Source organism: Nanorana parkeri, unplaced genomic scaffold, assembly GCF_000935625.1.
Source record: "Nanorana parkeri isolate BGI_ZX_2015 unplaced genomic scaffold, ASM93562v1 scaffold165, whole genome shotgun sequence".
In the NCBI taxonomy this organism is placed as follows: Eukaryota; Metazoa; Chordata; class Amphibia; order Anura; family Dicroglossidae; genus Nanorana; species Nanorana parkeri.
The window spans coordinates 1562750-1573630 of record NW_017306433.1 but is presented as its reverse complement, the minus strand read 5'-3'; the positions used below and the strand labels follow the sequence as shown (position 1 = coordinate 1573630).

At 44.0% G+C, this 10881-nt stretch overlaps 1 protein-coding gene across 1 annotated transcript in view; it reads left to right on the top strand.

Moving 5' to 3' along the window:
• The first annotated feature begins 250 nt into the window (after positions 1 to 250).
• The window catches only part of LOC108785489 (transmembrane protein 150A-like), a 109065-nt gene continuing 98434 nt past the window's right edge, over positions 251 to 10881 (top strand). Inside the window, exon 1 of the mRNA XM_018554570.1 lies at positions 251 to 371. Coding sequence (XP_018410072.1) covers positions 292 to 371 — 80 coding nt within the window. The 5' untranslated portion in view covers positions 251 to 291. The remainder of the gene's footprint in view (positions 372 to 10881) is intronic.

Sequence of the window (10881 nt, the reverse complement as noted above, 5' to 3'; positions counted from 1 at the left end):
CTCGGCCGGGTAAACCTTCAGCTTTGGCCCGGGGGTTTGTGTCTGGTGCCACCTTGACCCCATGAAGAGACCCTCCGTGCCATTGGCAGCCCTGGGCGGCGGGCTGTAACCTGGGCTATGGGAGAAGAGCGGCTGAAAGTTTACTGGGAGAAGCCTCCACCTGGACAACTCGCTGGGAGACCTCGCTGCTCCTTCCTCGGCTGAGAGAGGAAGATAGAACCCCGTGTGGGTGCCTTGGGTACAGCCCGGCTTCTCCCCCCCTCCATCATTATCATCATCATCGCCTTCTGGATGCCTTCCTCCAAGATGCCCGGCTGGGTGATCCTGCCCATCACTCTGCCAGCCTTCACCATCACCGGCATGTGGATAGTGTGAGTGTCCAAGCATGTAATGGGGGAAGGTGATGAAAGGGGCCATTGTATAGACGGCTAGGTACTGACATGTGTGCACCATCCAGGGAAGGGGGGATGTGTGCTCATTACAGGGTATTTCCACTTTTACAGACGAATGTATGTCCCATTCACACAGCATTGCCGCAATGATTCGAGGAAGTAGCTGTCACCGCTAGGCTTTTGACTAGGGGACAGTGTTCTTGTGTGTGAGTATATACAAGGTGGCTTTAACCCTTTATTACTCTGCTCACAAAGCACACTGGTCCTGCTGGTTTGGACATAATTCGACCAGCGTGTGGCCACAACCGTGTTTGGAAAAAGTAATTTTTTGTTGTTGTTAAAGGAGCAGGTCTGAAAATCCTCAGATGAATAGTGACTGCGGCCAATCAGCTGCAGCCACTGTTTGAGTATTCTGACAGCGGCACACCCACTGCTGTCAGAATACAATAATACAGAGTGGAGGAGACTCCTCGTCCCTGCTAATTAGCCTGGATGAAGGAATTGAGCAAGTAAATTTTTTTTTAAATATCGATACGTGTATGACCAGCCTTAGTACTGTACAGATCCCAGGAGCCAGGTCGCCAATGCTCCTTAAAAATCACAGCTGGTGACCGCATTTTCAGGTTTTCTTCAGTTGCCAATGGAACTGGCTCCTAAAAAATCCTGCTGGCTTCTGGATAGGACCGATTGCCCCCTGAATTCTGTAGTCATTTGTCCACCCCTGGTGTACATATAGTATAAATGTGTTAATGAGGTCTGCTGGCACGGGACACACACACGGGTAAATTATGGTTAACACATCTTGGAAGCCCCTTAACATTACATAGAAGGGGAAGGCACATTTTTCTGACAAGTAAAAAGGGGCAACTTAAAAAAGAAAAAGGGCAACATGTAGCGCCTATAAAGCCAGTTTGTCTGAAGTCAGAAGTGGAAATACCATTGAAGCTACAGAGGGGGTGCTACACCTCTCATGAGACGGCACACTTATCATGTTACATTTTCAACCAGCACACGGTTCCAGCGAGCACTAGAATGGGATTATTGGGGGGAATTGATGTTTGTGTTGGGGATGAGAGATGTGCAATGTTTCTGGCATGCAAGTATTGTTCATCAGGGTTTCACTGTGTAAGCTTTGTGGCTTTGACACATCTGCTTCCTGTGTTGTGATAATTCCTCCTTACTAAATCTTTACTCTTCAGGTTGTGGAGAGTGCAACCACAATTTTTTGTTATTTGCACTGTAAGAATAACGAAACCTTTAAGCTAACCATAGCTTATGAGAATGTCCTCCAGGTCTTGATGAACCGGCTGCAAATTTACACAGTGGGTGCTTCTGCCGGCCCTCGGTCAGTTTATTGAAGGAGCCAGTTGGAAAATCTTCGAATGAACAGAGCCAGGAGCTAAACCCAAAACACTCAAAGCCTAAAAACGCATGTACAATCACTCAAACAACATCCAAAGACACCAGTGCTGCTGACTAGCCTTAAGTAGAAGTCGTTTTCAGAATGTGCCATCGAATATCGATCTATTAGTACGGTGTGATTGACTGACTAAAACAACAATGTTCCTGAAAATGTTCGAAGGAGCATGTTGGAAATGTTTTCGCGATCAGACGAAATTCTAACAGAGAATGTGGTTTACGTTCAGAAACTCCATTCATTCCAATTCGCTCACCTCCCGATCTACTGAGCCGACCTGTGACAGTCTCATTTGTCACAGGTCGGCTTAGAACTATGAGGTGAGTGTAAATCACTCATCTCATAGTTCTCCTTTAAATAAAAGCGGGAATTTTGAACGAGAATCGGCAAGTTTCTGCCGCCAGTATCAAATGTTCAGACAGTGTTTTTCGTATGAACGTTAATGCTAAAATCTACCCGTGTACACCCCACTTTGGACCAGGAGTGTTGAAGGCCATTAGATTTCCCTGCATCTCCTGTTTCTGTGACTAGTCTAAAGGTGGCCGATTTATTGTACGATAATCGCGGGTGATCCCGCGATCGTACGATAATCGGTAGGTGTATGGAAGGCGTGCAACCGTTTCTACTGTACGGTCGCACGTCTTTTGTCTTCCGAGCACGCTTGAGTGGCGTTCTCGGGGCAAGTCACGCACGGGCCGATGGGCACAAGCGCACACTGCCCGCTCAGCATTGGAATAAGCGGGGAGGGCGTGCCATGATTTGCCTGTCCAAGGTGGGCAGATCGTATGAGCTTTTAATTACCTTACTATCGCAGGATGAAAGTCGTGCGATGGTTGTAAGGTGTATGGGCACCTTAAGGCTGGATTCACACCTATGCCCCCCTTGTGATTTATTTTTTTTCCATTAAAATAAATAAAAACACAACAAAATGGATGTTTTATGTTTTATAAGCTCATTGCAGTCGTCATGAGTGTATATTCAGGTGTTTCCATTTATTTCAATAGGAAACATACTAATCCAAAACACAGCTAAGCTTTGTATTTTCTATCGCTTTCTCTAGCTTTCTTTTCCCAGAGTTCAGTTTTTAATTTACCATTAGTTCACATTATTTTGGCTTGCTATGTTCGTTTGCATGTGGATAGATGATTGCAGTATAAATGGTAAAATAAACTCCATTAGGGCTGCAGCTAATTAACATTTTCATAATCAATTAGTTGCTCGATTTTTTTTATTTTAACAAATCGATTGGTTGCATTAAAAAATCTCCCTCTCCTTAACCCCCAACCAACTAACCGATAATGGGAATAGTTGCCAACTATTCTTAGAATCGATTAGTTGTTGCAGCCCTAAACTCCATGCAGTCCTTGTGCTCTTCGGTCAATCTCGGTGTCCGTTTATTTAGATGGTAAGAGTCATTGAATGATCACAGCGTGCAGGGTGTGTGGCCAGTGCAGGCATTTTCTACACTGGATTCCCTTTCCATTTCTGGACCAGAGTGTTGGACATCCTTTTAAAATACACTTGGTAATTGAACACTTGTTGGTGTACGTGGGCTATGAACTTTGCCTTAGTATGTTTTGTTTTTCTTTGTCTTAATATGTTACTAGAATTATTTTAGCATTTACTCCTCATCCCAATGATCTCCTACTGGTTAATCATCAGCTGACATGAATGCATGATGTTTAACTAAAGGTGGCAATAGATGGGCAGCTATCTTCCTGAAAAAGACAGCAAGGAGATATTTGATTGACCTTGACCGAGTCGTATTGGCTGGAGGACTGCCTGCAATCCTTGGCTGAGGGAGACAGTGGTGCGCTTGCAGTACCTAATCTTTTTCTTTGCTCTGTAGTAAAGGACGGCACCAGATCTGCACCCAGGGGAAGTTTAACTAGAAAGAGAACCACTGTGGCCGCCCTTTGCAATCCAGTGTTTTGTGGTCTCCACATCTAAAAACCTTTTTTAGCAAGAACAGAAAAGACCCGTGATTGATTGATTTAGCCAGAAATGCAGTTTTTGTTTTGGGAATTGTGTTCTCAGAACTTTCACTTGCCATATAAAATGTAACTTGTGTTTTTAGTATTGTGGTCCTAATGAAGATGTCCTGTAACTTGAAGTGCTTTTTACCTGAAGAGACAATGCATTCTTTGCACAATGATATTTGAAGTAACTAATCTCTGATGAGAGAAGTGCCCGCTCCTATTGTGCTTTGTGAAAGCAATGCTAACAGAACAAACAAAGAACTAGAAACAAAAACTATCAGTGATTGCTGATACTTGATTCCACTACAGAGTCCTGCTGTCTGCACCCCCCTGTCCAAAAACAAGCAGCTTTTTCCAGATGCTACCACCTAAGGGATGTACTGAGCCAAATACAATAAAGCTCACATCCAGAAACAAAAAAACTCTCATTGGAATATATTCCCCAATGATCGCAAATGGTATAAAGCCACATTGTGTGCACCAAATGCTTTTGCACCCCAGATATTACCTTGTAAAGGTAGCAGTGACATCATCATCTCTGCACTCTCCTTAGCCTGTGCAGAGATCAGAACTGTGGGCGGGACCCAGAAAGCCCCACCCACTACAGGCTGCCTGCAGAACACTACAGGAGGGAGGTACATATAAGACCAGTCACCTTGCAAAATGAAAGAGAGCAGCAATGACCGGTCTTTATTACAGGAAGCTTCACAAAGTGTCACACTGGATTACTGCACAGATCTGGAAGAAATACACAAAGATCACCAGGATTCAAGGAAGAACACACATGACTCTTGTATGAGACCATTTTTGCTTATCCCAGAGTTCAGCTTTAATCCACTTGAAATCTTAGTGAAGCATTTTCTCTGTCATTTATCGGAGGAGCAGTGTCTGCAGCATTTGCCAGGATTCAACCCTGTGGCACCGTTTCCTATCACTGGCTCATCGAGTAGGCCCCCCTTGCTCTGGACAGTGACCTCTTGCAGCCTTTGTTCTTGGTGTACTCTGCACCTGTCACATAGATCTACTTGGCTTTACACAGCTTTCAGCGTGGCTCTTTGGTGATTGTGATTTCTGAAATTCTTCTGGAGCATACGTGGAGCCCATAGCTGTCATATACTGCTACATCTGGGGCAGGAGAGGTTGGGACACTTGATTTCTACACAAGCAGAATAAATGTACCTTATATGAAAGCACACTTACCCTTAAATAGCCGTTAAGCTCTTAGCTGACGGCAGCCATTAATAATGTCCACCAAGTTGAAGGCATGGTGGTGTGCCAGCCAGGGTGAGTGCCAGAGCCGCGATCCATTGTGCCATGTGGAAGGACCAGAGTGCTATGCTTGTGCGGCACCCCATGCTCCTAGACTCGTGCAGCTCATAGGTGTTCATGTAGTTGTAGAAATGTTGTTTCTTCTAGAATACTGTACATGCAACCTTGCATGAGCTGTAGGTGTACTCTCTTCAGGGTGGAGGATGTCGGCTTTTTGACTTCCGGTATGTGAACGGCAGTGTCTTGGGTATAGAAATGTATTTATTATTAAAACCTTTGTGTAGCTATCACACACCATATTACGTTCCAGAGCATTGATTGGATTTTCAACCCAAAACGAGCTTGTCCTCTGAGTGAAGCCTTGTGAGAGCATCCATCACTGATTCTATGACTGTTCAGGGAGGCATTTCATCCCTTTTATCCTTCTGTCATTCTTTTCAACAAACTCTCCGCTGAACCTAAATAGCAGTTTGGGAAGGAAAAGTAAAAGTGCCGGTAGCACAACAGAATAACAAAAGCTGGAGGTGAGCATAATGTCTGTATTAAAGCATCCCTTTTTTTCCCTTTTGTAAGTTGCCCTAAGAAAATCACAGCAGGGTACAAAGGTTATTTTACTCTGCTATCTTTTTAAACAATGCTTGATGTTGTATGTAACAGTGTAAAGCTGGCCACCCACCTCTATAGAGTATCTGCAGATTTTCTATGGTCAGATGGAAAAAGTGTAACAGATTCCTCCATCTACGCTAAACCGTGTGGATGGACGAATCTTCCGCTGGGCCAAGCTTCAGTATCTTGCCAGTCAGCCTGAACAATGCCTGCATCCAATCAGATTGTTCAGGTATTATGACAGCCAGCGGGGCCGACTAGCAGGATACTCAAGCTTGGCCCAGTGGGAGATTCCTTCACACACACAGTTTGGCATAGATGGAGGAATCTGTTGAGAACTGTTTATCTAGTCTAAACTGTGTGGATGGAGGAATCTCCCGCTGAAGCTTGGCCCAGTGTGAGATTCCTCCATACACACGGGTAAGCGTAGATGGAGGAATCTGTTGCACTTTTTCCATCGGATAATAGAAAATCTGCAGATAATTGTAAGGTGTATGGCCATCTTAAAGAAGAACTATGGGGTTAGGGCTTATACCCATAGTTCTCCTTAGGCCTTGTTCACACCAAATGCAGATCTGGTCAGGTTTCTGCACACGCACGCTAGTCTTTTAGACGCGTTTTTTGCTGTGTTCCGGGCTCTTTTTGGTAAATAAGTTTAAAATGGGCTTTCAGTGTGTTCCAGGCATTTGCATGCGTTTTTGATGCGTTCCAGAGCAGGTAAAATAGGGCCTGCTGCAGTTTTTTCACCTGCTCTGGATCTGCTCTGCAACTGCACGCTGCGATGTGAGACGCCGCAGCTGAAGCAGATCCCGACAATTATGTCTGGATCCGCCCAGCTGCGTGACTGACTATCTAGAGGCAGAGCCAGCTGTACCCGCCCCCTCCCCCATCCGTTCCGCCAGTCAGCGCTGGAGGAGCGGAGAGGGGGGAATCCAATCCCTCCCCTGTCACGGGGAGCTGTGACTGGATCGAGAGGTGAGTGAACGCCGGTATGTGTTCGCTCACCTCCCGATCTACTGAGCCGACCTGTGACAGTCTCATTGTCACAGGTCGGCTAGAACTATGAGGTGAGTGAAAAGCACTCACCTCATAGTTCTCCTTTTAAGATTTTTGCCCTGAAAACCTGGGGCCAGTGAGGAGTGAATTCTAGTGAATTATAAAAAAGGTTTACTTATCGATGTGTAAATGATCTGTTTATATGTTAACGCTTTATAAATCCTATAAATAAGGCATGTGCTTGGGGAAACTAGAGTGTAAGCTCCTGTGTAGCAGAGATTGAGTTTGGTAGAGTTCTCCATCTACTGCACTATAGCATATGTCAGAGCAATACAAATATATGCATCATGTATATGACATACGTCAATAGATCAACACATTTCTGTGGATGGAACTGATGGGTCAGGAGGTGTCAGTTGGGGGAGGGGAAGCATGCGAGTTGCATTAGAGGAGGTCTATATACACAAGTACATGAGGTGTCAGGCTGAAGACTCATGGTGAAAATTGCACATGGATTACATACTAAAGAACTGTGGATAGGATAACCTGCTGATCACTATTCTTTCTAGTTGTGAAGACCTGATCAGCTCGCTTAACCCTGGGCCACACATGAGGGCAGTATAGAACATATCGGCATGCCAGCCTTTACGCGGTACTTCTACAAATTGTGATTTTTAATGCAAGCAGTGCTGAGTTGAGACTGGAAGAGGAGGAAGCAGCAGCACGAGGATCCAGTCAGTTATTTTGCATTGCTTGTGCTAACATGAAGCATGCTGAGTGATGGAGAGAGCACAGTGACTAGCTCTGTCTACCGCTTCTTCTTTCACTTTGTGGCCACATGCTGGGGGAGGAACAAACGCTGTGTTTTTTAAAGCAGACCTGAAGTGTAATTTTTTTCCTTTTTTTAAAAAAAAATCTTTTAATGACGGAAGAGACTTTGTCTTTTCTGTTTTATAAATGTGTTTCCCTTCCTGTCAGCTTTTTTGTTTTCTTATGTGTGTATAAGCACAGCTCAGTGTACAGCCTCCACGTGATCTTGTGCCAGGAGGAAGCAACTCTCGTGCACATGCATGGCCAATCAAGACTGCTTAGGACTCTGAAGATGAAAGCGCTGGTGACGGAGCAGCAAGGGAGATGATTGCTGTCACATTAGTGGAGGGGGGCACTGTGAAAGCCTGCCATGATGTGCAGATACCATGACAGGCTTGCATAATGCTCTAATGTGCAGGAGCAGCTTTAATCTCTGACATTGTGTGAACGGCTCTACCTTGTAAGCTTTTACCTTCTGCTCGCTTGTGATCCTTTCATCCATTGTATGTAAATATCTCTTCTAATGACAGCTATTTATATCACAGCACTTCACATCTTGCCGGGGTTTTGTGTCGTGACGGCATATATTCAGTTCACAAAGATAACACACCAGGATAAGCATTCTTGTTTTCCAAATAGTGACCAGAATTTTCCAATGAAAATGAGTCTTATGGCTGAATATATTATTATTACACAGGATTTATATAGCGCCAACAGTTTGCGCAGCGCTTTACAATATAAGGAAGACATTACAATACAATACAAATCAAGACGAGATGGTAAGGAGGGCGAATATAGGGCCTTACGCTGGTTTTGAGGCTGCCTGAATTAAGCCGATTATGTTTATTTTAATGCTGACTTCCAGCCTTAACTTCAGCCTTACACACGTGTACAGGTTCCCCTCCTGTACTGAAATTGTGAGCTTTTCACAGTGCGCAGCAATGTAGACAGAGCCCACCTTGTTTCTTAGCTGGAAGATGTCCGGCATCATCTCGCCTTTTCTCCAGCCTTGGTCACTGGCCCACCCCCTCTTTCATTGGATTTCGGTTCTTTCAGCGATCGAGGCTTAGCATCACAAAAGGCAGTTTACTGTTCTGAAGATATTTAAAGCCCCTACCTCTAGCCTATGATTTGCCTGCATTGCATAGAGAAGCACAGATACCGAGTGATGACCCAGCTGGGTCTAAAATACAAATTATATATTGAAAGTTTTTATTCACAAATGCCATTGGCATGTTGATGAGCCTGGGAGTGAGGAACTAGGAAAGGTGAAATATAAGCAAATTAAACTTCAGTTTTAAATCATTGTGTGCCTTTGGCGTGTTTTGATTGTTATGGGGTTTTTTTTTTTTCTTTTTGACTCCTCTTCCCCCTTCCTTCCTATTCATTTAGTTCTAAAGAGGACCTTGGCCCCCCAACTAGCAACATTAGGATAGTTTTTGCATTAGTAAGGTATGAGGTTTATTTAATAGGGTTACTGAGAAGGTTTTACTGCATAGAGCACTTTTTTTTTTTTTTAAGCAAGTAATTTTTATTAAACAATTTTCAATAATACAAGCATACAAAGCAGGCTTAATCGCAGAGTTACAACAGTGTCAGTGACTAAAAGTCCTGTAGGACATGGGTAAGTAAGAATACATTACAATATGTAACAGAGAATACAAAAAATCCAACAAACAATAAAATATAACATGGAGCACTTAAGTGTAACCCTGACAGGCTTGCACATGTTCACTGCCACTTCATTCAGTTCTATGGCCAACTCGTACTCTGATTCTTTATAGTACAAACTCTACATAGGATTGAATGGACAGCACGTTGTACAGGCCCAACACAGAATATGACAAGCACTCATACATCACTGCAGCTGCCTTTTCACTTTCTACAAGTGTGAATTCTACTTTAGGTCTCATTTCCTTCAAATATTAGAACTTAAGGTGCCCATACACCTTGCGATTATCGGACAAAACTTTTCGTCCGATCGAATAGTCGTACGATTTTCGTACGGCAGCCCCATCCTGCCCCGATGATCGCAAGATTAATTTAGCCGTAATTAACGAAAAGCACCTGGACGAAATGCGGTAATTGATTTGCCGTATTTCAGTTGGCGCAGTGTAGATCATACAACTTTTGACGGACGGAAACGCCAGCAACCTTACGACAATCGTACGATCTAGCAAAGTTTTCAAACATGCTTGACAGTCAAAAGTTGTACGATTGTACAGTAATGTCGGTCGGACACTGCAATGCACACATACGCTTTATCGGACGAAAAGTCGATCGCATACGAAAATCGTCCGATAATCGTAAGGTGTAGGGGCACCTTTTACTCCTAAAGCTATGCTGAGCTCATTAAATGTCTGTCTTGGGTCAGTCATCAGAAAGCAAGGATACATTGCTGTTTAAAACCCTTCTATTCTGTTTAGACTTTATTTGGCTGCACATAGTCCAGACCCAGGCAGATCTAGGAAACACTGCTACAACTATTCTCCCTGACTCTCCCTGGGAAGTGTGTAAGTATATCTATCTATATGTCTATACACACCGACCAGCCATAACATTGTGACCACTTAGAAGTAAAGTGAATAACATTGACTATCTTGTTACAGGGGCACCTGGAAGTGGGTAGGATATATTGGGCTAGATGACTGGGTCAGAGTAATTTTAAAACTGCAGCTCTTGTGGGATGTTTCTGGTCTGCAGTGGTCAGGACCTACCAGAAGTGGTCCAAGGAAGGTGAACTGGCAACAGTCATGGGCGGCCAAGGTCTGTTGATTCATGTGGACAGGCTGGCCTGTGTAGTCCGACCAATAGAAGAGCTACTGTAGCTCATATTGCTGAAAAAGTTAATGCTGGTTCTGATAGAAAGGTGTCTAAACACACAGTGAATCGCAGTTCGTTGTGCATTCTGACCCATTTCTACTCCCAAAAGTGCCTACTTTGGGCATGTGAGCATCAGAACTGGACCACGGAGCAATGCAAGAAGGTGGCCAGGTCTGATAAATCATCATATTTTCATTTACATTGTGTGGATGGCAGGTTTATGTGTGTTGCCTACCTGGGCACCAGGATGCACTATGGGAATAAGGCAAGCCAGCGGAGGCAATGTGATGCTTTTAGCAATGTTCTGCTGGGAAACCTTGTTTTGTTTAGGGCTGCAACCAACTAATCTACTAATTTCAAAGGAACCCCAAACGCGGCTCCCATCTGCAGTGCGATCACCCGCACTGGAACGCGCAGTACTACAATGCCATACTTTCCAGTGTGGTGTGATTGCAAAAAAACTGCATGCAGTTTTATTCTGAAGTAAACTTTGTAATACTCCATTTTTATATTTTATTTAAAATTATGGATGGTATATAGTGTGTGTGTGTGTGTGTGTGTGTGTGTGTGTGTGTGTGTGTGTGTGTGT